This window comes from Micromys minutus, assembly GCF_963924665.1.
Source record: "Micromys minutus genome assembly, chromosome: 17".
NCBI lineage: Eukaryota > Metazoa > Chordata > Mammalia > Rodentia > Muridae > Micromys > Micromys minutus.
In genome coordinates this window covers 22537987-22565462 of record NC_137952.1, presented here as the reverse complement: position 1 = coordinate 22565462, position 27476 = coordinate 22537987, and the positions used below count along the sequence as shown (strand labels likewise).

General features: G+C 36.9%; 1 protein-coding gene across 1 annotated transcript in view; it reads left to right on the top strand.

The window, feature by feature from the left end:
- DPH6 (diphthamine biosynthesis 6) overlaps positions 1-27476 on the top strand; it is a 117244-nt gene that overhangs the window by 55429 nt on the left and 34339 nt on the right. The window contains exons 4-5 of the mRNA XM_080931716.1: positions 17812-17885; positions 19091-19209. Coding sequence (XP_080787842.1) covers positions 17812-17885; positions 19091-19209 — 193 coding nt within the window. The remainder of the gene's footprint in view (positions 1-17811; positions 17886-19090; positions 19210-27476) is intronic.

Below are 27476 nucleotides of genomic sequence, written 5' to 3'. Positions count from 1 at the left end.
CTGTGCCTCAAGGTACCTTCTCCAAAATTAAACATATAGTTGGTCACAAAAGAGGCCTCAACAGATAAAAGAAGATTGAAATACTCCCATGCATCCCATCAGATCACCATGGACTAAAGCTGGTCTTCAATAACAACAAAAACAACAAAAAGCCCACATGCACATGGAAGCTGAACAATGCTATAATCAATTATTGCTTGGTCAAAGAAGAAATAAAGAAATCAAAGACTTTTTAGAATTTAATGAAAATGAAAGCACAACATACCCAAACTTATGGGATACAATGAAATCAGTAGTAAGAAGAAAACTCATAGCTCTGAGCGCCCCCAAAAAGACTGGAGAGAGCATACCCTTACAGCTTGATAGTACACGTAAAAGCTCTAGAACAAAAAGAAGCAGATACACCGAAGAACAGTACATGGCAGGAAATAATCAAACTTGGGGCTGAAATAAACCAAATAGAAACAAAAAGAACTATACAAAGAATCAACAAAACCGGGAGCTGGTTCTTTGAGAAAATCAACAAGATCTATAAACCCTTAACCAGACTAACTAGAGGACACAGAGAGAGCATCCAAATTAACAAAATCAAAAATGAAAGGGGAGACATAAGAACAGAAACTGAGGAAATTCAAGAAAGTATCAGATCCTTCTATAAAAGCCTATGTTCAACAAAACTGGAAAATCTAGAGGAAATGGACAATTTTCTGGACAGATAGCAGGTACCAAAGTTAATCCAGGATCAGATAAGCCATCTAAACAGCCCCATAATCCCTAAAGAAATAGAAGCTGTCATCAAAAGTCTCCCAACCATAAAAAAAAAAAAAAAAAAAAAATCCCAGGACCAGATGGTGTGTTTAGTGCACAGTTATATCAGACCTTCATAGAAGACCTAATACTAATACTCTTCAAGCTATTCCACAAAATGGAAACAGAAGAAATGCTACCCAACTCATCCCAGAACACATCAAAACCATCATTCACCATGATCAAGTAGGCTTAATCCCAGGGATGCAAGGATAGTTCAATATATGGAAATATATCAATGTAATCCACTATATAAAATAATTCAAATAAAAAAAACACATGACTATCTCTTTAGATGCTGAGAAAGCATTTGACAAAATTCAATATCCCTTCATGTTAAAAGTCTTGGAAAGATCAGGAATTCAAGCCCCAAAACTTAATTATAGTAAAAGCAATATGCAGCAAACCTGTAGCCAACATCAAACTAAATGGTGAGAAACTTGAAGCAATTCCAATAAAATCAGGGACTAGATGAGGCTGCCTAATCTCTCCCTACATATTCAATATAGTACTGGAAGTACTAGCCAGAGCAATCAGACAGCAAAAAGAGGTCAAAGGGATACAAATTGGAAAGTAAGAAGTCAAAATATCACTATTTATAGACAATATGACAGTATACTTAAATGACCCCAAAAATTCAACCAGGGAACTCCTAAAGCTGATAAACAACTTCAACAAAGTGGCTGAATAAAAAATTAACTCAAACAAATCAGTAGGCTTCCTCTACTCAAAGGATAATAAGGCTGAGAAAGAAATTAGAATTGACACCCTTTATAATAGTCACAAAGAATATAAAATATCTTGGTGTGACTCTAACCAAGCAAGTGAAGGATCTATCTGTATGACAAGAACTTCAAATCTCTTAAGAAGGAAATTGGAGAAGATCTCAGAATATGGAAGGATCTCCCATGCTCATGGATTGGCAGGATCAGCATAGTAAAAATGGCCATCTTGCCTAAGGCAATCTATAGATTCAATGCAATGCCCATCAAAATTCCAACTCAGTTCAGCATAGAGTTAGTGCATTTTCCGATTTCTTTTGGAATGATAGCAAAAACTATTTTCAACAATTAAAACACTTCAGGGGTAATCACCATTCCTGTCCACAAGCTGTATTACTGATCAGTTGTGATAAAAACTGCATGGTATTGGTACAGAGACAGGCAGGTAGATCAGTGGAATAGAATGGAAGGCCCAGAAATGAAGCTACACACCTATGGTCTCTTGATCTTTGACAAAGGATCTAAAAACATTCAATGGAAAAAGGACAGCCTGTTCAAGAAATGGTGCTGGTTCAACTGGCACTCAGCAGGCAGAAGGATGCAAATCCATCCTTTCTTATCTCCTTGTACAAAACCAGGTACACTGAAGCTAACAGAAGAGAAAGTAGGGAAGAGCTTAGAACACATAGGCACAGGGGAAAATTTCCTGACCAGAACACCATTGGCTTATGTTCTAAGAATAAGAATCAACAAATGGGGCCTCATGAGATTGCAAAGCTTCTATAAGGCAAAGGACACTGTCACAATGACAAACAGCAACTAACAAATTGGAAAAAGATCTTTACCAATCCTACATCTGCTAGAGGGCTAGTATTCAATATATACAAAAAACTCAAGAAAGTAAACTCTAGAGAATCAAATAATCCTATTTAAAAATGGGGTACAGAACAAAATAAAGAATTCTCAACTGAGGAATATTGAATGGCTGAGAAGCACCTAAAGAAATGTTCAAAGTCCCTAGTCATCAGGGAAATGCAAATCAAAACAACCCTGAGATTCCACCTCATAGGAATCAGAATGGCTAAGATGAAAAACTCAGGTGACAGCAGATGTTTTGAGGATGTGGAGAAAGAGGAACTCTTGTACTATTGGTGAGATTGTAAAGAAGTACAATACTCTGGAAATCAGTCTGACATTTCCTCAGAAAATTGAACATAATAGTACCTGAGGACCCAGGTATACCACTCCTGGGCACATACCCAAATGAAGCTCCAACATCTAACAAAAACACATGTTCCACTATGTTCATAGCAGCCTTATTTATAATGGTCAGAAGCTGGAAAGAACCCAGTGTCCTTCAACAGAGGAATGGATATAGAAATTAAGGTACATTTACACAATGGAGTACTACTCAGATATTAAAAACAATGACCTCATGAAATTCCTGTGCAAATGGTGGAACTCAGGCTATCATCCTGAGTGAGGTATCCAAACCCACCATGGCTCCCAGGGACTCAAACACCAACTAATGAGTTCACAAGGAGAGCCCCATGGCTTCAGGCAAATATGCAGTAGAGGATAGTACTAGGGTGAGCTTTAGAAGCCTCAGCCAGATTTGTGTTTTGGCTTGGAGAGTGGTATCTACTTAACCCCATGCTCTAGTCTTTGTCACAAATGTCTGAGATTGACCTTGGCCCCCTGCAGGAGCTTGGCCTGGGAGGCTCCCTTCTCCTCGCCTTTGTCTGGAGTCTCTTGAATTTGCAGCCCCAGTGTAGGGGAATGCCAAGGCATTGAGGGGGGAGAGGGTTGTTGGGAGAGTGACTAACTTCAGTGGAAGGGGAAGTGCAATTGGGGGAAAAGGGATAACATCTGAAGTGTAAACACAGAGAATATCCAGTAAAAAAAGAAAAAAAAAAGAAGATATTTCTTGTTCTCCGGAAATCCTAGTAGTCACAACACAATATTGGATATTGATAGATGTTGCTTACTGTAGCCAACAGAGAAGAAAGGAGCACCAAGAATTCAGTTTTACTTCACGGCATATATGTTGTCATTTATTAGCTGGTAGATATTCTAATGTGCAAAGTGAAAATTTGAAGAGGAAAGGAGTAAGTTTTTGTCTGTGATAAGAGCTAACTTTCCTAGAAAGTCTAGTTGTCACCCTGTCACACGTGGGACTAGGGAAGCTCAGCTGAGTGACCTCCACAGGGCTGGCCTTTAGCCGTGCTTTGTTGAGCATTTGCTTGATTGCTAGTTGATGTTAGAGGATCCAGTCCCGGATCAGCCCTGGGCATTGGGCCTGGGGCATATAAGAAAAGAAGCTCAGGAAGCCAGGGGGAACAAACCAGTAAGTGGCATTCTTCTGAGGCCCCTGCCTCTGCTTCTGCCTTGAGTCACTGTCTTGTTTTTCTTCAATGGACTACAACCTGTAAGCCAAACAAACCTTTTTCTCCCCAAGTCACTTTCCACATTAGTGTTTATTCTTGAAAGAGAAAGCAAAACTAGAAAATTAATTTTATATGTCAACTTGTTTTTATACAGAAGTCTGACACACAAATGTGCAAATATCTGTGTGCTGGATAAGTTTTTAGCATTTGGTAAGACAGACTCTGTAGAACATTAGCCTCCTCCCGTAAGTGGACATTATCTTTGAATATAGTACAAAGGTAGATGGAACTGAGAATTTGCCCATCTTCCACTCCCTATTCCCACTTACAAGCTGGACATCATTCTTGTCCTACCCCCTTAGCTCCTCATTCTCTACTCTTTAGACTTGGATGAAAGTCTGTATCGATTCTCTAATGAGGATGAAGCCTGCCTGGGTGTCAGTCCTTCAGACTGATTCCTTGTCTTCTTTGGTTCCTGGCTTTTAAATCAATAATTATGATTATTTATGACAAATTAAATCCCAAAGTCCCTTTTATTATGTAAGCCATGTCATAGTAACTCTGCATATGTATATATAGAAACTTACACATCTATACATACAGATATCTAAACATTCCTTTTTTCTTAAAAAAAACTTAAATGGTTTGACCTTAATATTTGATGTTGGTTATGACAAGTCATATGACTAACAGAAGATTATACTGAAAAAGTAGTTGGATTTGCTTTGCAAAATTACCTAAATACTGGTCTATTTTGTTTCTTTATCTAGTCCATTAGTTGCCTAAGGCTGTGGGAACCCTTTAACATAGTTCCTCATGTTGTGGTGACCCTAAACCTACAAGTATTTTTTTCATTATTTAGAGAATACTTTGTTAGTTTTTATAATCAAGCCCACATAGATAAGACCTTACATATTTAATACAGTGCATTACTCTTGTACAGATGGAAAAAAATTACGTTCAAAATTTCTAGATCATATCTGTACAATGCCAACTCAACACAGTAAACTGGGGTACTTTTTTCCAAAGTTGACAGCACAGCTAAAGTTCCCAAAAATTCAGATTTTATGACTAGTGATAGCAGTATGTTAGGCATCAATAGCAGTACCAGCTTTTCCAGGTTCTGCAGTCATTTGAACAAAATTGTAGAAAAATCCAGCACACTCTATTAAAATAAAAAAAGTAGAAAAGAAAACCCCAGAAAGCAGCACAATTCTGTTACTCTTGTGGTACCTGGCACATTTTTTTAAATTAGATTCTCAGTCGTCATCCTGAAAGAAAACATCCCCAGCAACATCATTAAAACAACTCTGGTAAAGCACAGTCACTACCATACAAGTATTGCTGCGTCATTGTAGTTGTAATTTTGCTACTGCTATAAATTATACATATCTATGTTTTCTGATGGTCTTAAAGGACCTTAGTGAAAAATGTCATTTGACCCTCAAAGGCGTTGCAACCCACATGTTAAGAACCTCTGCTCTAGTCACTGCCCCGTTGACCAACCCAGGTAGCCAGCTAATCCCATTCACTCCGTGCTATGTACTGAATACGTCACACTAGCTTTCTCTGGCCTACGTCATATTGCCTTCGTGTCTCTCTCTCTCTCTCTCTCTCTCTCTCTCTCTCTCTCTCTCTCTCTCTCTCTCTCTCTCTCTTTCTCTCTCTCTCTCTCTCCCTCCCCCCGCCCGTGTTTAAATTCCCTAGGCAAGCCGAGATAGCACATTGTGTTTAAGCAATGTGACTTTCGTCAGACATTGCATTCTTCCAGATATATTTTTCCAAATGGAAAGATGGCTTAACGTTTTCTATTATTATTTTAGATGAAATGTTCTGCAATATGTTGTTGATATCATAGTGAAGTAAATACTGTATGCTTAAGTCTCTCAGGGACCTTCAGGAAAATGAGATGCATGTCTCAGGAGGCTATCTCAGAGAAGGAAATTCTGAATAAAATAGCATGAATGAAGAAGCTCACAGGAATTGATTATAAGAATGTATTCTTTTGTGTAATCCTAGATGTAAAGAAAATGAGATGTTGCTACAACAGATTGCTATCACTGTGTGGCTCTGTGTGGTCACATATGGCTTGAAAACATTGTAGTTCATAATTGTTCCTTTTTTGGTCAGATAGAATAAGGGATTTTGTGTTACACTGAGGGAGTATAGCACATTTGTGTCTCTTGGATCCTTATTTATTGAAACTAAGACAAACCTCTCTCTTTATAAGTAACAATTACCCTCTTCTCTTAAGCTGCACTCTCTCACCCAGCGGATGGAGTCGAAGAAGCCACAGGACTCTCAGATTTTACTGCTAAGTGAAGTGCAAATTAGGACAAAGACTGACATGCACTTGAAAAAGCACCACTGAGCCTGGCATAGACTTAGGCTGAGTAAGGAGATAATTACTCTTCTTTTAGCCCTGGGCTCTTTTCTTTAAGTTTGGGTGCCCCTTCTGCATAAGGACTTTCCTTCTGGGCTTAGGTATTTTCAGCAGTTTTCTTAAAGTTTATTTTCCAAAAATACCTCTGCTTCTTTTCTCAGTAATAGTCATTATTAGGCTTTTTTAAATAAAAATGATGCGTGTGTGTGCCCATATACATAGACACATGACTGCATTGAGTGCATGCATGCTCACACACATTTCACATTTCTATGTTATGTGTAGGAGATACATGCAAATACTTGTCTTGGGTAAATATATTTCTGACTACTTAAATTTTCAATATGTTTGAGATGAAGTTTTCTTCTCTGCAAAATTATAGAGAATAAACTTGGCTAACATTCTAGTAAATATTTTATGTATACAAAGTTATTCCTTCAAGTAATGTATTAATTGGGGTCTTTCATTACAAGTGTCATGACAAACTTAATCTAGTTCAGTGATGAAGAGGAAGAAGAGAAAGAAAATATATTTGTATTTTATGAAATAGGATCTTATTTATTACAAACCCTGGAACTGAAGATAGAGATTGTTGTGAGCCATGAGGTGGATGCTGGGAATTTAATGTGGGTCCTCTGCAAAACCAGCAAGTGCTCTTAACCACTGAGCTATCTCTTCACTCACTCTATTTGAAGTTCTTTTTAGAAAAGACAGCGTTATCTTTCCTTTATTTAGAGTATGAGTAGTGCACTACTATGTTGTTTGTACACAGAAGAGTCTTTGTAACTCAGAGTATACAGCAGAGTAAGTTGTGCATTCTGCCTGATGAAGCAGTGCTTCAGTCACGAGGGGATGCTGTTGAAGACGCCTCGGCCTCTGTCATGCAAAGGGCCGACCTCAGTGCTCACTGCTCGTACTTGTTTTGCACAGACACTCATCAATCATGACTAATGTGAGGAGCAAGTATTCTGAATAGATCTTTCATTTTGGACCTAGCAATTTGTCATGGCAATAAATAATTATGCATTTAAGAAAACGGGTTTTGTATTTGACTTAATGCAGTTCTCCATTGTAAAGAATTGTATTTTTAATATATAGTGGGATTTCAACTCTCCCAAATAGGATGAAGCTTATTTAACATCATGGGTTTCTGTTTACTTGACAACTAGGGAATCAAACTATTATATACCTATTGCATAGCATAACTGCTGTAAGCCTTAGTTTTCTTCCTGATTTGTTCCTTACATGAATGGCTGTGATTATATGGACAAATAAATCTTTTATATTAATACATAATAGAAAGGTAAAATCAGATATGAAGTTAGAATCATTTAAATGTGTATTATGAAAATGATCTCTTCATTTCTCAGTGGGGAAAACCCCCCAAGAGTCTTTAGGTTAAAGCTAAATAATTGCTAACAGTGTTGAAAGGTAATTTGAGTCCATCAATCCTGGTCTGACCTTGAGTGTCTGTTAATGTGTGTTGCTATGTGTACACTGAAACAGACATGCACCCATACAACGATTGTGAAAACAACTAAAAATTCATCCTATGTGAGTTAGGAACAATCACGTTGCAGGAAGGGGACCTGAACTGTTTCAAATAAGCCTCTCTTCTATTGACTAAGCATCTAGGAAAGAGACTATAGTTGAGCCTGATTAGTTTAACTAAATTTCTACATGAAATATGAAAATTTGATAAGCCTAAAACAAACAGTATCTTTAGACAGCGTTAGTGTGTAGCCCAGGCCCTTAGAAAGCAGGTGCCTCCAACTATGGACACCCCTGCTAGTCTACCCATCAGAATTCATCTGCCCAGAATGCGTAAGACATCTTGTACCCAGCTATTTACTGAAAGGCTTGCTGACTGCTTTTTATATACTTAGACAAAAAGCCTCAATGATGAGCTTGTTGAAAATTAAAAAAAAAAATGACAGTTATCTTGAAGGACACAAAATATGTATAAAAATACAGAAATCTGTTCTTTTAGAATATAATTCACAAGAGCTAGTGTTTCCACAACAAACATTTAACTGTTTTACAGGAAACAAATTTAAATAACATATAGTTATATCAGAAAGACAGCTGGGGAAGCTGCGCCCCAGCCCCTCACTCTGCCTGGCCCTGACTCTCCTGCCCTCGGTACCCGGGCTCCAAAGTGTCTGGCTTAAGACTCACAGGCACATGGTTAAAGAGCACATGCAGTGATGACGTCATGTGGTCTCAGCAGCTGTGGAAGTGGGAGCCTAAAGAAAAGTTTAATCACAGAAATGCTCTCCGCATTTTGTCAGCTCTGTGCAGTGATCAGTAGCAAAAATAAATATATGCTATTTAAATTTGTTTCTATTTTAAATTCTTAACCTTCAGTAGAATGACAGTTTTAAGTTTTCCTAGTTAGCAGCATGTATTATTAATTTTTTAAGATTAAAATTTTTTTGTAGTTTCAATTTGCTGAAGTTGCTGAGTATATATTCACGTACATATTACCAATTCTATTCATTGGTGGGCTATCTGTTGATAACTTTGCTTAATTTTGAAAGCCTCATATTCTTAGATTCCGTTCAAAAAGTTCTTAATATACGTATTGACTTATAGGGTTATAACCAGATATGCCTATCAAGCTGAAGATATCCTGAAAGGAATACTTACTTAATACTTAAAATACTAATCACCAAGAATCATAACCAAGAACACAGTGAATCTTATACTGCTGATTGATTACCTTAGCCATGTGACTGACAGATAGCTAAGGCTCTCTGACACTGCCTGATGTCACAAGCACTCCCTGCCCCTTTGTGTCACTCTGCTGATGCGTCAAGGGAATGTGTATTGCATTTATACCAGCCTCAAATCAACAACACTGAGGGAAATAGTAAGAAGGGGGATTGTCTGGATAGAAAGCTTTTTATCAAAAATAGGAAAATTTCCCTCACTCTATACCTTACCTTTTCATTATCTTTACAGTGTTTATAGAAATATATTTTTAAAAACTTTTGATAAAATGTAATTTGACAAAGTGTAAATTTGCTTTTTCTATGAATTATGATTATATTTAATTTTTCTAAGCCATAAATGTCTATTTTTATTTTACATGAATATTAGCGAGTTTTACAAAAAAAAAATCCAGCTAGTAGATTAAACATTAAACTGTAGATTTCAAAGGCTTCCTATTTCAGATCTCCTGCACATACTTACCGTGTATGTAGCTGGTTTAGGGCACTGTAGAACACAGTTGCTATGGGTTTCCATGGCAGCTCTTCATTTAAGAACAACGTAAGTTTATAAGGTCTTGGGAAGCCTTGCTGTGCCAAGCTCAGTTTATTCATTTTTTGTGCATTCACTTACAGCTGTATGGCCGCTTCATTTACTTATTAAGTTAGTTCCTAATAAATCACTATTTCCCAAAGTGTTTCCTAAAAGTAGACTGCTTAGAGCACATAAGAAAGGAACATCACCTTCTCTGCATCTTAAAGACCTGTTGCCTGAAACGTGACCTCAGTGGGTTTGTGTTAATGCTGGCAGTGTGGTGATGGTCAAAACTTTAAGATTCAGTCACTTCCTATTCACGCATGAGAAATGTGGACTTCCTTAGTTACTGTGAATACCTGGTATTTAGGAGCATGTTTATGTGTGGTCCAGAGTGCAAGATTCTCCTCCGATTGGTTTACTTTCTGTGTGTTGCACTTGGTGAAGAGGAATGAGAATCCTGTCAGCTGAAATGCTATCTGATCGTAACAGAAAAGCAAAGATGGTGGGGTATTAATTTGAAATTCTCTTTGTCAGAGGACTTAAGATTTCTGTTCTGCTTTATAAATGGATCGTTCATAGCTTCTGCCTATTATGTGTTTCAAAGATAATTTCCTATTCTTTTATAGATTTAGTTAGTTCCTTGCAGTGAAACTGATATATCAGTTTATAAAATAGCTGTCTTTTATAGTTAAAGCAATCTTAATTAGGAATCTGAGAATGCTTTGAAAATAGTAATATTCTCTGAAAGTTTAAGGGTTTTTCAGAATAATGGAATTAGAGTGGGGCCTTTTCAACCATCTTATGAAAACAGTCTGGACTTGGGAGAGCATACATTGTTTGAGCTGGTAAATGCTACAAATAACTCTTTGCTCGTTGTTACAGATTAAAACAATTAACTTAAAGTATTTCTGTAGTTATTTTCTATCCCAGATATGAAAGAAACTGATCAAAGTATATGTGGTTCATTTGCGGTACTAGGCAGAACTTTGCAGATTCATGACCTTGAATTCATATGTACCTTTCTTCAACAAACCACAGAGTATCAGTCTTCATTGCACCTAGTGTGAGATGCATTGGTCTGAATTCTTTTTAAGGAAAATTTCACTGTGAAGACCCTTTTAAGAATCCCTTGTTCTAAATCTACTCTATACTTTTAACTTTTTAAATTGAATTGTTTACATGCCAGTGCTATATAATGTTTACATGTATATGGATAAAATAATCTTAGTCTCTCTCAACATTACAGATTTCCTTAAAAATGGAAAAGGTAATTTAGATGTTGAGTATAACACTCTTCTCAGACATTGCTTCATTGGTAGGCAGCTCAGTTTAGTTCTCGTCTTATCAGTAACCTTTGCACATAATGTGATATTGTCTGAATGTCTTACTTTGTTCAGCCTTCCCTGGCTCTGATGAAGCCTAAGGCTGCTGTTTCTTTGAGTTACTGATAATTTTTTATCTGATTAACTGACACATTTAGTTGAAATCAGACACAGCCCTTAGGCTGGGCATGGATTTAATTTAAAAAGTATCAAAGGTTTACTCTGTGTGCTATTTAATCATCATGTTTATCAGGCAAAGAGAAATTACCGGAAGGACCATAGGGAGAGGGTTATCTTAAGGAGCAGTAGCTTGGGAAATTGATAATGGCTACAAGGTAATTTACTGCTAACTTTTACATTCATTAATATAACATTTCCCGCTAATAATTACAGCGTATGTAATATACTAATTAAATTGAAAGCATTATCACTAATTTTCTTTTTGCTGAACCCTAAGATAGCTGGATAAGAAGTGAGAATGTGAAATTGAAGAAAGCCTATGTAGTCACACCAATTTAAACAGTTGGATAGCTGGACAGATAAAATATTTGTGGAGATGGAAAATGAAACACCACAAGTCTTTAAGAGAATTCATGTTAGGCTGTGACAAGGAAATGAGATTTTTAAATGAATGGCATCACTGTGCACTGCAGGTCTGCAGAACTCCACACTGCCTGACCTGTAACCATCACGCTTCTACTAGGAGCTGACATCACACTTTTGGGGAAGACGATGGCACCACTCTAACGGATGACTATGCCTGCTCGATGGAATACACAGAGGCAAGGGCCTTTGCAGTGCCCGTGGTTGTATAACCCCATGCTGCATAGCAAAGCACAGTAAGAGAGAAACCCGTCTCCCTCAAAGATTTCATAACACAACACAGTAAACAAATAATAAAATGGATATATTTCAAGTTTTATATAATTCAAACAGTAAATGTTACACTTTGATGTATGGTTATATATAATTGTACATTTTAGTCTAGCAGTAAGCCTCCAGGTTTTCTTCTACTTCCATTAATGATATGCATAGGGTATAATAAAATCTAAAATAATATAATCATTTTTTTCTTTGTGAAAAATAAAACCCATAATTGAGAAGTCTTATCTTCATGGATATAATAAGTATTAATCTGCTTGCTACATGCTTTCTTACCACAAATCACAAAAGGCATTTCTCTTATTTTATTTATTGAAAGTCTCACGTCATACTCAAATTCTTAGGACTGAATTTAATATTTTTAGTCGAAAAATATTCAATATTAGAATAATATATGGGGACAGAACCATAAACCCCTTATTTTGAGTGCACTGAAATCTAGACAAATTACACATAATGGCTAGTCTTTATCAAACATATATATATATATATATATATATATATATATATATATATATATATATATATATGTAGCAAGGATTCTGTTTCTACCAGGGGACCTGGATTAGTCTAAACAATTTATTACATTTGTAAATTTTATAAAGATTTTATAATTTAAATTACCTGTATATTTTAAAGCATTTAATTAAAAATAGTAGGCTCTAATCTATACAGATTTTTTGGTTGTTCTATTTAGTTTGTAAATACTCCCAAGAAATATCTGCTTACTTTTATTACTATTCATTATTAGAGATAGACTCATATATTTTAATTCAGCTACCTGAGACTAGAAGCCATTACTTACATTGCTTTTTAACACTCTTTCTATTTTAATTTTCTCTGTGCCTGCCTGTTTGTACTTGATTCACACATGCCTGTGAAGGTCTGAGGACAGCCTGGGATGCTATTCATCAGAAACCTCCCAATTTTGTTTGGAACATGCCGTCTTATCAACCAGGAACGTCACTAAGTAGGCTAGGCTTCCTGCCTAAGGAGCTCATTTGATCTTCTGGAATTTCTTGTCAGTTAATTTCCAATCATCACAACGTTTTTCACTGTTTAATTGTGAAATTTCACAGAAGGAGATGGTGATACTGTGAATGTTCTGTGTAGAGATCAGTGTTTAATGGGACAGGACAGATGGTGACCATTTCCCATTTTACAATGCTCTTATTGGTCATGGAAAAAATAATAATAATTTTAACTTAATAAATATTTGAGTGAACTTTATTTGGAATTTTGTGTGTCACACTCAGAAATATTTTACTTAAATGGTATTTTTCTGTGGTTATCTTTATTTGTCTAGACTAAATGAAGAATTATCAGTTTAAGGAAGAAGCATATGGTACTTACCCAGCCATATTAATATCTAGTTTAGAAATCCAGGCTGCAGAACTTCATTGACATTCATAAGGGTTTCTTGCTTAATAATGCTATGCTGCCAGAAGTCCAAATATTGCTACTTAGAGGCTAGTGCAAGAGTATGTCTTTTAGGTATGATTCATATTAAAAATGTTACAGTGCCTTTCAGTTGAAAAATACTTAAAATTCAGCAGATCATTTTTTCTCAACAGGCAAGAACTCATTAACTGAATAATACTGATAACAGGCATTTTTCAAAAAAAAAAAAAATAACATCTTTGATAAATGCAAGATGCATATCTTCTCATCAGTGGACTGAGTAGGCCTCATTTTCATTTATAAAAAAAAGGACAGCATGTTTCCAATCTGGGGGTTTCATGAGCCAAATATTCAACATTGAGACAAATAAATATTAGTGAACAAAAATCTGAACTTGGTTCTAGATTTCTACCTTTAAACCTGCCTAGACTCTCAGCATAAGATTATCACTACTTCTGCTGGTTCACCTGCCTTCACTACAGCTTTGTGTATGAGTAAGGATAAAGCATTAGCTACATATAACGGAAAAATCCATCTCTAGCCTTGAATGTAGACGTTCCTGGTGTACTATTTTTAGGAATAGTTAACGATTCTTAGGACCGGGTCATAAACTGAATGAATACATCCATGTTTGTACTTCTCCCCACGCTTACAGTAGCATTGCAGAGCCGGTCGTGTGCTTAACATGAAAGGAAGGCTTAGCAGCAGCTCCCAATGAATGCTGATAATTAGACAGGTTCAGGTTTGTTAACAGACAAGTTATTTGTAATTTTACAGTCTGAGTTTTATATACATGCATACACAAAACCACACAGATTGTGTGTGTGTTATCTGTGAGCGTGCATGTGTGCACGTGTGTGTTAAAAAAGAAAAACAGACAATTTTGAATGCCTACGTTTGGAGTATAATTATTTATCTTTAAAAAATAAAAGTTCCTGAGTTAGATGAGGTGGTTCATGCCTGTACTCCCGGCACCGTGGAGTCAGAGAATCGATACATGACCCCTTGCTCGAGAAACCAGAATTATATAAATAAATAGTTCCCGATGGTACGCTCCATCAGGATTGCCCTTGTGTGGAGTCCACGGGCTCTACGTAGACATGGCACAGCCTGTTACAGCCACCTGTATCTATCACATTTTACTTTCCTGAGGGTTTTCACTGTGATGGTCTTAAATGTTTATTCTTTTTAAATATAGTACAGGACGCTAGACCTTTTTAAATTGGTATTTGGTAAACAATGAATAATTTTACATCCCAAGTTACCAGAACATAAATTTGTATGTGTGTGTGTAATTTTCCCATTGATTAATAAAACAATGATACGACATTTAAAGAAGTACAAAATGTTAAATAAAAGCAGGAAAAACAAAATGCCTCTATTAGGAAATAATTATTATCGCCTTATGATCTATTTCTCGTTTTTTTCTCTATGGCTATAGATTTTTTAATGCATGTGTTTTTTTACTTGATGTACATCTCCTTCAGCTAATTTTCTATCGTAAATGATTTCACATCTTTATATTCTTGAAAAAGATGTTTTCCATTAGTGCCTTTATTTTTCTCTTCATAATAGTCTATGATTCACTCAACTATACCTATTTTTTGGGATTTTAGAACTTTTAAGGTTTCATTCAGATTATATGTACAATATAAATTTGACGTATATCCTCACCCATAACTTGTTTATAGTTACTTTGACAGCCTGTATTTCTTGGTATAAACTTAAAATATTATGTTTGTGAGACCAAGATGATATACACTGTGAAATTATCCCTTCGAAAGAAAGTATAGCAACAAACTGAGCGGGGTATCTGCAGCTCTGCACTTCACATACGCTCATCATCTGTGGATGCTTATTGCATTTTAAAACATAAATATCTATTCCATAAATTTGTCTACTTTTAACCTGTATTTATTTTTTAAGGTGTCTTGAAATCATTTGTATGTATTCTCTTAAAATTACATATTGTTATAATTTTGTCATTTTTCCTACTGGCTTGTTAACGTATACCTTACTAACATAAGATATCCATTGCTGTCATGTATGTTACAGATATTATTTTCTTAGTTGTGTGTTAGGTGGTTGTGGGAATACAGAAACATTGTAAATTTTCAGTCAACTTTAGTAAATTATAGATATTTACTGACATGCTTTATGTTGACTTTACTAGACCAAAAGTCACAGTGAGTTTTTTTTTTTTTCAAAGAACTGCAGACAAACATGTAGGAGGCATATCTTACATAGGAGTGGTTAGTTGTTGGTCGTATTGAAAAGAAAGGGTCTAAGATGGCAAGTGGAGACAAGTGGAAGGGCAGATAGAAAAGACAGAGATGATCTTTCTTTTGGTTTCTAGTATTCTAGTACCCTCTTCTCCTCCCACCCCCTTAAGGCCTTTCTCCCCTTCATCCTTTCCTCTCTAGCCCTGCTTCCATAAACACACAAATACACATAAATGAAAATTTAATTTGTTTTTAATTTAGTTGAGCTCTTTATTTTGCATTGGAAGAGTTACACAGTGAACAGAAGATACATATACATTTTTTATTATATTTGATATATATTATTTACATTTCAGAGGTTTTCCCCTTTCCCAGTTTCCCCTCCATAAATCCCCTATCCCATCCCTCTCTCTCCTGCTTCTATGACAGTGCCCCAACCACGCACCCTCTCCTGCCTCCCCACCCTGACATTCTCCTAACCTAGGGCATCTAGCATTGGCAGGACAAAGGGTCTCTCTTCCCTTCATATCTGTATTACAGATGGCATTTCCTGGTTCATATTTATGCTGTGTATTATTCCTCCCTTGGTTAACTGTATCGCACTTCTTTACAGTATCTAATTTTTGACCTATTCTTTTACATTCCTATGTTGTCTTTATATTTCATTCCTCCTTGTCTTTAGATCTACCTAGCTTCAGGCTATCTGTAAACATGATCATTTGTGGTTTTTTTTTAACTTTATTTTAAAAAACAAAGATAAATGTACAGATTTTTAAGCATTTTTGCATAAAAGTATATGAATACATTTTATAAGGTTGTAATTAAGTATTTGTGGGTACTTATACATACACATATGTATATGTGTAACAATAATATAGGAAAAGGCTATTAATTTGAGAAGATAGGAGAGAAACTGGGAGGGGCTGTAGGAAGGAAAGTGGGATGTGATACAGTTCTATTTCAATTAAAATATATATATATATTTTTTTCTTGAACTTCACACAGTCTGTGGGTTGTTTCTGGGGTGTTCAGAGATTTCTGGGGTTAGTATCCCATTATCAGTGACTGTATATTATGTCTGTTTTTTTGTGACTGGGTTATCTCACTCAGGATGATATTCTCTAGATGCATCCATTTTCTTAAGAATTTCGTTGGGCCATTGTTTCTGATAACTGAGTAGTACTCCATTGTGTAAATATACCACAATTTTTGTATTCATTCATCTACTGAAGGGCATCTGGATTCTTTCCAGCTTCTGGCTATAATAAATAGGGCTGCTATGAACATTGTGGTGCATGCGTCTTTGTTGTATGTTGGAGCTTCTCTGGGGTTTATGCCCAGAAGTGGAATAACTGGGTCTTCAGGTAGTAATATGTCCATTTTTCTGAGGAACCGCCAGACTGATTTCCAGAGTAGTTATATCAGTTTACAACCCCACCAGCAGTGGAGAAGTGTTCCTCTTTTTCCACATCCTTGACAGCATCTGCTGTCATCTGAGTTTTGGATCTTGGCCAATCTGACTGGTGTGAGGTGGAATCTCAGGGTTGTTTTGACTTGCATTTCCCTGATGGCTAAGGATGTTGAGCACTTCCTTAGATGTTTCTCAGCCATTCGATATTCCTCGATTGAGAACTTTTTGTTTATGTCTGTACCGCATTTTTAATAGGGTTGTTTAATTCTCTAGTATCTCACTTTTTGAGTTCTTTGTATACCTTGGATATTATGAAAACAAAACGGCAGCCAACAGAGTGGGAAAAGATATTTACCAACCCCACATCAGATCATATGTAAATTTACATTCTCCTTCAGATTATTTGTGAATGTGTTGGACAAAGACCTTTTACCTATGGGGACCATGCTGTTTTTCTCACTTAAGAGTGTATTGAGAATCCATTCCTTCCTTCTTTATATGTGGTACTAGGCAGTGCCTTGACTTTCTCTGCATACTAGATAACTCTGTACTGCTCAACATTTTAAGAGCTATACTACTATTTTATTAGTTCTTTTTTTACTATATAGAACATTATAATATTATTCAAAATTGTTATAATAGTTCTATAGTACTATTGTGAAAATTTTAGAAATTACTCAGTTTGGGAAAATATTGTCCTTGGAAGAATTTTAGAAGTCTCTGTTAAATTTCAGTGTCATTAAATATATGAATGTAAAAACATTTTGGAACTGCTTCTAAGTCTTTTCATTCTCAATGAATGTAGATCTGTCATCAAAATTTAAATAAAGGAATAATTACTTTTGTTGCCACTGGGTGGATGATTAAAATGTATGTACAGATAATTTTTCTAAATGTGTATTTGCAAGAAATAACTTCTATTCAAAGGTAGCTTCTTGGATGATATGCAGTTCATGTGTAATTTTTGGAGTATGATACAAACCAGATGCCTGTTTTTATAATTTGTGTTCTTCTTTTATTTTCAGGAGAAAGAAGAAATAGAGGGGGTATCAGTAGGTGCTATCCTTTCTGACTATCAGCGTGTACGAGTAGAAAATGTGTAAGAGAACACTAATTTGTCTAAAAAACTAATTTAAAAATTGGGATAGAGGACTAAGCCTAGTGTCAGAGAGTGTGCTCAGAACATACAAGGCTAGAATTAAAATGCCAAAGTCCTCCCAAAATGAAAAGCACTGTTAATGAATAAAAACATAAGTAATTGTACCCCACTCATAAGTAAATGTGTCATACATGCTCTTCAGAGTAAACATATTGCCCAATTAACAAAAGCCATATTTGTTTTCTATACTTTATTTTCTTTGAGACGTGCAGAAGTACATACAACTAAATATTGCCATAACCACACTATTTTTTCCAGCCTCCTCTCAGAACCCTGCAAGTCCTCCCTTGACATCATGCCCTCCTCCTGCCCGTCCTTTTCTGCTCTTTTCTGCACACTGAGTCTGAAAAGTGCTGTCTATATGAGCACGCACACCTTTTCAGTGATTATACCCTATGGATAAACCAAGTATTTCTTAGAAATTTTTACTAAATTCAATATATAAATGAATAATACGTTCAGTTTTTTTTGGCCTGAGGTATAGGTAGTACTTCTCCATCAGCAAGTCAGTTCCTCTAAAACCCAGCCAAACTGTCTCAAAACAGTTGAAAATCTTTCCCTTCCTTTTCGATGGACGTTTAGAGAATGAAGATTCTGATAAACTTGTAAGCATGAGATTATCACATCTGTTCATGTAACTATGCCCTTTTCTATTTTCTAACCTATGAAAGCATTCAAAATGAGAATAATTATTAATTGGCATTGATCGGCTGTTTGGCATTGATTTAGACATTTTTATATTTTTTCTTTTATGCCATTTCTGTTTTTGTCTGTGTGAGTATGTGGTTATGAGCATCCCATGGTGTACATGTGGAGGAGGTCAGTGAACAACTTATGGGAGTTATTTCTCTCCTTCCACCATGGAATTTCCAGAATTGAGCTCAGATAAAGTCAAGTGCCTTTATTCTGGGAGCTATCTCTCTGGCACCACAAGGCATTTTAAGAAAAAAAAGGAGGGAGGGAGGGAGAGAGGGAGGAAGGGAGGGAGGAAGGAAGGGAGAAGAAGGGAGATGGAGGGACCATTTTAAATGTTTAAAATCCTTGAACAAAACTTTGTATTTAAAATTACGTTGCTGGGGACCCTAATATGCTAATATGGAACAAAAACATATCATTTGATTTTGTTTTTTCTTTTTACCTTGCAGTTGTAAACGACTCAATCTCCAGCCTTTAGCTTACCTTTGGCAGAGAAACCAGGAAGATTTGCTCCGAGAGATGATAGCATCTAACATCAAGGCCATTATCATCAAAGTCGCAGCTTTGGGTATGTAACCAAAATTTCAGAACAGTTTTCTACTGCCCCAGAGATAGGCACTGAAGAAGGGCCAGTGATTTAGATATAAACACTGGAGTTACAAGTGAAGTAAATATTGAGTGTGTGTGTCTGTGTACATGCACACATGTGTATGTGTGTTTGTCTGTGTGTTTGTGTGTGCTTGTATGTGTGTGTGTGTGTATGTGTGTGTGTGTGTGTGTGTGTGTTTGAGAGAGAGACAGAATTTTGAAATAGCTATTTGCATGTTTTCCAAAGAGAAAAATTGTGAGCATCTTATAAGTATATGCTTAATGATTAAAAGAGATAATATGATTTTATATATTCCTGTCTAATTTGGAGTTAAGGTTAATGTAAACAGAAAATACAGGAATGATTGTGGTGATTCTTTTGGTGTTTGTTTTGGTGTTTCTTTCTTTCTTCTTTTTTGGAAGCCTCTTAAATTTCATAATTGTCACCAAACATTTTCCTTGTATTTTAACATTGTTAATAATACTAAAGCAGAGTACCTTTCTTTGTATGATGTTTAAAAGAGCACTTTTTGTCAGAATGGTGAAAGACAAGTCACTTCCGAGAGAGTGTATTTTATATGTGTGAGCGAAGGGAAATTGCAGTTTTGAACCTACATCATTGTATTCATTTTGATACATGTTTGAGGCCAGTGCCCTCAGTCCATGAACCCATCACAAAGAATACTCTGATAGTTCAGGTGGCAAGGCCTAACTATGAACATCCCTTCAGAGCGTTCACCCCTCCAGTGTCTGAAGTGATTTTTATTGATAAATCTTTGTTTTCAAATAGCATGTAAGAAAAGGTGAGGTGAGTGAGGTACCTGACAGGACGCGGTAAACACCTCTCTGCCCAGTTTGCTGGACTCTGGTGAGTGTGCAGACAGCCGCTCTCTTTCACTGTTAAGATGAAGATGACTGGCAAAGTGCAATCTCATTTCTGAGAGAAATCTACTGAGCAACGCTGTGGTCCTTTGAATAAAATGACCCCCACAGGCCCATAGGGAGCAGCACTGTTGGTGTGGCCTTATTGGAGTAGGTGTGCTCTTGTGTCACTAGGGCTGGGCTTTGAGGTCTCAGAAACGCAAGCCAGGCCTGGTGGCTCTCAGTTTTGTCCTGAAGTCTGCAGATCAAGCTGTAGAGCTCTTAGTTCTTTCTCAAGCACCATGTCTGCCTCCGTGCTGCCTTGCATCCCACCATGATGACAATGGACTAAGCCTCTGAACTGTAAGCCAGCTATAAATAAATATTTTCTATATAGGAGTTGTTGTAGTCATGGTATCTCTTCACAGCAATGAAGCCCTGATTAAGACAAGCTCTTAGATTACAGTCTACAATGATGCCATATTTATTGATGGAGTTCTGTGTGAAATTGTGCAGAGTGTGCTCTGCTTATTTCTGTGATTCGTAATCTCTGCTGGATTTTCTAAGAAGAAACAGTGCTGTCCTGTAGCTCATCCTGTACCATGCTTGATGATACTGGTTTTTTATACTATCGGCTCTGACCCTTAGGATGAAAAATAAAGCCAAAGATTTTGACATTGACCCCTTTGAGATAATATATAGTTAGTGTTGTGTGTCTGCATTTAATATGTGTTTCAAGAGGGAGAAGAAAGTAAACCGTTGAATAAAGAATTCAACTGAATTATTTTCCATTTGTGTCTGATTATATGTTCATGGTCATCTCCCTCTTAAGGGTAGGGAAGTTTTCTTCTACGATTTTTGGGAGTCACACAAAGCCATGAAGGCTATTGCTGCCTCTTTCTCTTTGCTTCCCTTTCAAATACCAAAGAAGGCAAAGTAAAGGCATGCCTTTCCAGCCACTTCTTCCAGACTTGACCTTTGGAGTAAGTGAGATTTTACTAAAATCTAATTCTTTTGAACCCCCAGTGACTTGGGATCTCTGTGCCTTTTAGTTGATATTCTTCACCCTCTTCTATTCCTATTATCCTTAGCTTTGGTCTTCTCATTGTATCCTGGATTTTCTGGACATTTTGGGTTAGAAACTTTTTGGTTTTTGCATCGTCTCTGGCTGTTTTGTTTATGTTTTCTATGTTGTTTTCTGCCCCAGAGATCCTCTCTTCCATCTCTTGAAATCTATTGGTGATGCTTGTATCTATTACTCCTGATTTCTTTCTTAGTTTTATTTTATCTTCAGGGTTGTCTCTTTTTGTGATTTTTTTTTTTTTTTTATTGTTTCTATTTCCATTTTTAATTTCTTCACCTGTTTGGTTGTGTTTTCCTATAGTGCTTTGAGTGATTTGTCCTGGTTCTCCTGTAGTTGTGTAAGGGAGTTATTCATGAGCTTCTCCAAGATCTCCATCATCATCATGAAGTATGATTTTAAGTCTAAATCTTGTTTTTCTGGAGTGTTGGGAAATCCACTACTTGCTGTAGTGGGAGAACTGGGTTTTGATGTGGCCAGGTTGTCTTGGTTTTGATTGCTTGGGTTCTTGCACTTTCCTCTTGCCATCTTGTTGTCAGTAATTGTAGGTGATCTTTTTGTTTCTAACTGTTGCTTGTCTCTCCTGTGGGTCTGAGGGCCTGTGGGCTCAGGAGAGAGATTGGTGTTTGGCTCTTTGTGGGCAGGTGGTGAGTTCTGATGGCAGTGACTCAGTTCTGTCTTCATGGGTTCAGGTGTGAGAGCTCTTGTGAGGCTATTCTGGGAGCTCTGCCCTCTGCCCGCAGGTCCTGAGTCCTAATGGCCGAGACCAGGCTCTTTATTTCGGCCAAAAAGAACCCTTGAACTTCAAGAACTCCCGAGTTCCCTTGCTATTAGCTGGCGGGCCTGTGCCTCAGGCTCACCCTTGGTCCAGGTGGAAGAATGCCTCACATTTTCAAAGGGGAAGGTAAATAAGTATTTTGTTTTCATTTTTCTTTTTAACCATCTTTCTCATCACTACAAACATATGTCATATTTGATCATATTTCAGAATTTTATGACTATACTTATAAATAATCTGCTCTCTCCTTATTTTTATGTGAATTGCATCCTTTCCACATAGTGATCTGTAACATAGTTTTCTTGCTTTGCATTTATGCTTGAGATTTTTTTTCATGTGTTTTGTTCTTTAGGAAATATTGTTAAAGTATAACAAATACAAAAAACAGTGCCAAACATATACATGATGAAATGTAACATAGCTAGCTGATCCAAGCTCCCAATTTAGATAGCATTACTACCACTGTCTTTATCCATACTTGCCCTCCCAAGTTAGCAAGTTCCCTTCCACCTAATAAGTTTTTCTTTTAATTTTTAAATTTTTGTAGGGAAGGAAGAGAACACAGGGTCTCATGTAATATGGTAGTAACCTAAGTGAGTCACACCCTACTCCTGGACCTGTAGTGTTTTATAAATGGAAGCATACTATATTCTCTACTGTGTCGGACTTCAAATATTGTTTATGAAACCATCCACACTTCAGAGACAGGAGTTTTGTGTCCACCCTCACAACAAGATGATGTTCCATTGTAACAGTATAATTTAAGTCTGCCAGGAATTGATGCTGCCCTAGTCAATTCGGCAACAATGCTGCTGTGACCTTATGGTGTCATCTGGACTATTCTCAGTCCTAGACATGAAACATCATGTTCTCAAGAAGCCCTTGCTTTCTTGGTTTAGATAATACTTATCTATGTGTCTAAATGCATATCTCATACATCAGGACTTCATGATATTTGAAATCAAATTTTGGACTGTATAAAACTATACTAATTCTGTATTCTATCTGTACTTTCTTTCTCCTTTAGTGATTTTTTTTTATTTGAAGGATATTGGAGGTGCTATTATTAGAAAAATCAAAATACTGGTGGGAAATAAGGCCAGTTGTCTATTGTTACCTCTGTCTTTTCCATTAGCTAAAATAAACCCTTTAGAACATGTGCAATTCTCTTGTAAATGTATTAATTGCATACTTGTAGAAAACAATAAGTACATTGATTTTAAAAATCAATGACAGTATTGCTAGAAGGGAAGTCCTTATCTGTTCTGATTTTTCAGGATACATTTTGATACAAAGAAGGGATGGGCAGATCCAGCCAGAGAGAAAGTACAAGACCAGTTTTTCCCATCACCGGAAATTTTTCTGCTTCCTGAAAAATATGTTTGCAAAGTAGCAGTAAATATATTTGAAAGCATATATGCATACCTTTCTCCCAATTCAGCAATTAAGACCATTTTGTAAACACACCACTAACTGTCCTGTTTGTCTTTATCCATTAAATAAAGGAACTAATTGATCATGAGAAAAATCAATTAGGTTTAAGAGTTAATCAGCTAAAGAAATACTGGCAGGATCCTGCTGGGAATGGAGCTGACTGGGGGGCAAGAAGGAAGTGACAAGGGGGAGTGAGTGCAAACGCTCTTTTTTCCTCCAGTCTCACCACTGTGTGTAACAGGACTGGCCTCTAGGCAATTCAGCCATGATTAATGGCTGGCGGGAAGGGCCCAGATAACTGGGAGTGGTGGCATCCCGGGGTTGGTGGGTTTGAGTTGTGTAAGAAAGAAGGCTGAGCATGTCAGTAAGCAGTACTCCTCCAAGGTGTCTGCCTCAGATTCTTGCATCCAGGTTCCTTCCTTGAGTTCCTGCTCTGACTTCCCAGGGTGGTGAACTACAAGCTGTAAAACAGATAAACCATTCTCTCCCCATGTTGCTTTACATTGTGGTGTCTTATCACAGCAAAATACTGAACTAAAACATGTAGATCTAGGCCTGCATTTAAAGTTGCATTTAGAAAACAGAGTGAGCAAAAAAACTTATCAGTGAACAAAACTTAGTGTGTCAATTCCACTAGCCGAAGCATGTTTTTCGTTTTTAATGTTTTTTCCCACATTACACTAGTTGATAACAAGGCTTGAGGAAGGCAGTGGTCTAAAAATCTGATCAGATGAATCTGCAAAATATATTCTTAAAAGCATGTATTAGTATATGCATACCTCCCTGCCTTCCAACTCAGCAGCTTAAAACCATTCTGTAAACACACAGCTCAGTGTCCTGTGAATCTTTATTTTTCAAATCCTGTAGTATCTTTGAAGGAAGTTTTTACCAGGGCCACTGTTTTTACTGGTCCTCTGGTCTACTAATATATCTACTGAACCAGAAAGCCTAAGTATAGAAGGGTTTATGTCAAAGCAGGTAGTAAGTGGAAATGTGGGGAATTGTAAGAGATGAAAAGGGATATACAATCGAATTAAAGTTATAATCAAGCAACATAACCCAGAGTCCTGGCTTAGCTATCTTATCATTCTGGTGCTAACCCTAACAGATAGTAAGAAAATTCTGGACCTTGATTTGCACCGAAGGGAAGCTGATGACACAAAGGTGCCACCTAACAGCAGTGTCGCCAGTTGTTTTGGGTGTCTCACTCTGGTAATTCGGAACCTGCAGCTCCCACGCAGGTCTTATAGTTCCTGTTCTTGTCATTTCGATGCTAACAGCTGTTACTGTAATGAACAGTGTATGCCATTGTCGATAGTGGAAGCTGTTTACTCTGAGTATGAGTCAGAAGAGTATATTGCTAAGGAATCTGCAAGAGCATAGTAGAAATCTGGTTCTGTTGTCTGCATACCTTGATTATCAAGTATAGATTATAAATGGTATTTATCTAAGGCCCTCCTAATGTTGAGACCCTTTAATACAGCTCCTCATGTTGTGATGATCTCACTTATAAAATTAGTTTGTTGCTACTTCATAACTGTAATTTTCTACTTTTCTGAATCATACTGTAAAGATCTGATATGCAGGATATCTATCTAATCTGTTATCTCTGTGGGGTACAACTCAGAGGTTCAGAATCACTGAATTCTAAGGGGTTCAGAAGACCACCCTAAAGAAACATGTATTTGATGTGATATAATCTGATGAATGGGTGCTACTCGTAAAAATTCCGTGAAATTATAAAAATACTTTTATGAAAAATGTATAATATGCTGAAGCAGAATTATATTAGGTATAACATATCTGTAGAGACTTATTGGCAGAGGACCTTGTTGGATCAGAATGCTGCAACAGATATCATGGTGTGGGCGGGAGGTGCCAAAAGGCCATTTCAGAGTGGGGACATGAGAGGGACATACAGACTGGCAGAGAGCACAAGAGAAATAGAACAAGTGAGAAGAAGAAGAGAAGAGCAACCTGCGATGGCATGGACCGCTGCGGGAGCAGGGCCACACGGACAGCTGCAGGAGCAGGGCCACACGGACAGCTGCAGGAGCAGGGCCACACGGACAGCTGCGGGAGCAGGGCCACACGGACAGCTGCAGGAGCAGGGCCACACGGACAGCTGCGGGAGCAGGGCCACACGGCTTGGCTTCTGGCACGGAGTCCATAAGGTCAGGCTGGGGATGCCATATAACCATCTTTAAAGCATGTCTTAATGTGCACACCGTCCATCCAAATTGTATAAACTTCTTTAGGTTAATATGGGAATAGACATACTATAGTCAATATAGATAGACCTTGTAGTTTAATGAAACTTAGGAGCTTTTGATAGTAGTACACACACACACACACACACACACACACACACACATTCACAAAGTAAAATAATTTTTAAATTACAGTAATCATCTTAGATAACAATATTAATATTGCTGCTACCTGTGTAATGTCTGACCATACACCCACCACCTGCCTTTGTGATTATACAAATTGAACCCACAAATACCTTGTACATGGTGGGCATATCCTTTAGTGCCCAGCTGAACCCTCAGCCCCATTTTCCTTTTTTCTAAGAATTTTAACTCAATTTGCAAGGAATGTAGCTGTTTTGTTTTATAAATATCTAAAGTTCAAACCCTAATTTCAAATAAATGTACAAGTTCAGTCATTTACCACATCTAAATTTAGAACATTTTTGTTTCCCTCCCCACCAAAATTCCTTGCCCACTTACTATCAAAATCTAATTTCTTTAGATTGTAGTTTTTCTTCCCAGGTCCAACCACCAGGAGGAAAAGTTATTTTTATCTTTATAGATTTTCATGTCTCAACTTCTTACTAATAGAATGCCACAATATAAGACCTACTAGGACTGGCTTCTTAAGAAAAATGTTTCCAAGTTTTACCCAGATTACATCATGTGTCATTTCTGGGTGTTTGTATATCTATATAATATTCCATTGCAGAGATATGTTATACCACCACATATTAAGCTCTTCTGTCCATGAACATTGTGTTCTTCCTACTTGAGGGTGATGTGAATACTCTTCCTGTGGACATTTATGCAAGTTTTCTCTTACCATGTGTTTGCATTTCCCTTGAATTGGGAGTCGAATTTCTGTATCGTGATGCCTTATATATCTTACTTTAAGGAACTGCCAAATTGGCTTCCAGAGTAATTCTTAACATTTTAATTTCCTACCAGCCTTCACTTCAGGGGGGCTTCCTGTTTTTATATACTATCAACATGCCATGTTTCCTCCCTTTCTTTCTATACCTCTAGTGGATACAGCTGCATTTCATGGCATTATTATTTTATACATTTCTAGTGACTAATGCCATTGCTCGGCTCATATACTTAGTGAATAATGAGAGTTCAAATTGTTTGAGTGTGTACTCATGGGTATATAGGACCAAGCCCAGGGTCTAAGCCATGCTAGGCAAACGTTCTACCATTGAGCCTTCTCCACAGCCCCTTCTGCTATTTTGGAATTGTTGTATATGCTATTTTATAAATTCCACATATAATTACATTATAAAATTTGTGCTGTTTAAGTATGCTCTCATATTCTGCTGTGTTTTTTTTCTTCACCCTCTAATGTTACCCTCTGAAAGAGAAAACATGTTCATTTTGGTATAGTTCAATGCATTAACTTTTGTAGAGCCATCCTTCGATAGTCTATATAGTTTTGTAGTAATGTTGTCTACGTTCCTTTAAGAACTTCGTACCTTTAGCCTTTGTGATCCTTTTCCTTATTCACTTTCATCTGAACTTTTCTTTATCTCTGTTGTTTCATTACAGAGGCCCTTGCCAGTGCAGAGGCATGGCCTGGGCTTATTCATCACTATTGAACAAGTCAGTAGTAATGGGCAAAATATATGTAAAAGATTTTAATAAGCAAACTATGTTGTTTACTATTAGTATGTGCTATAAATCCATGTTTTTAATTGCCTTTGACAAAAAAAAAAAAAAAAAAAAAAAAAGGAGCGTGAAACCAAATTCTGTGAAACAAAAAACATTTAACCAAATGCTGTGCTTTCTGAATGAAGAGGCTGCACCTGGTCTACGTGCTGAGGATTTCCTAACCTCTG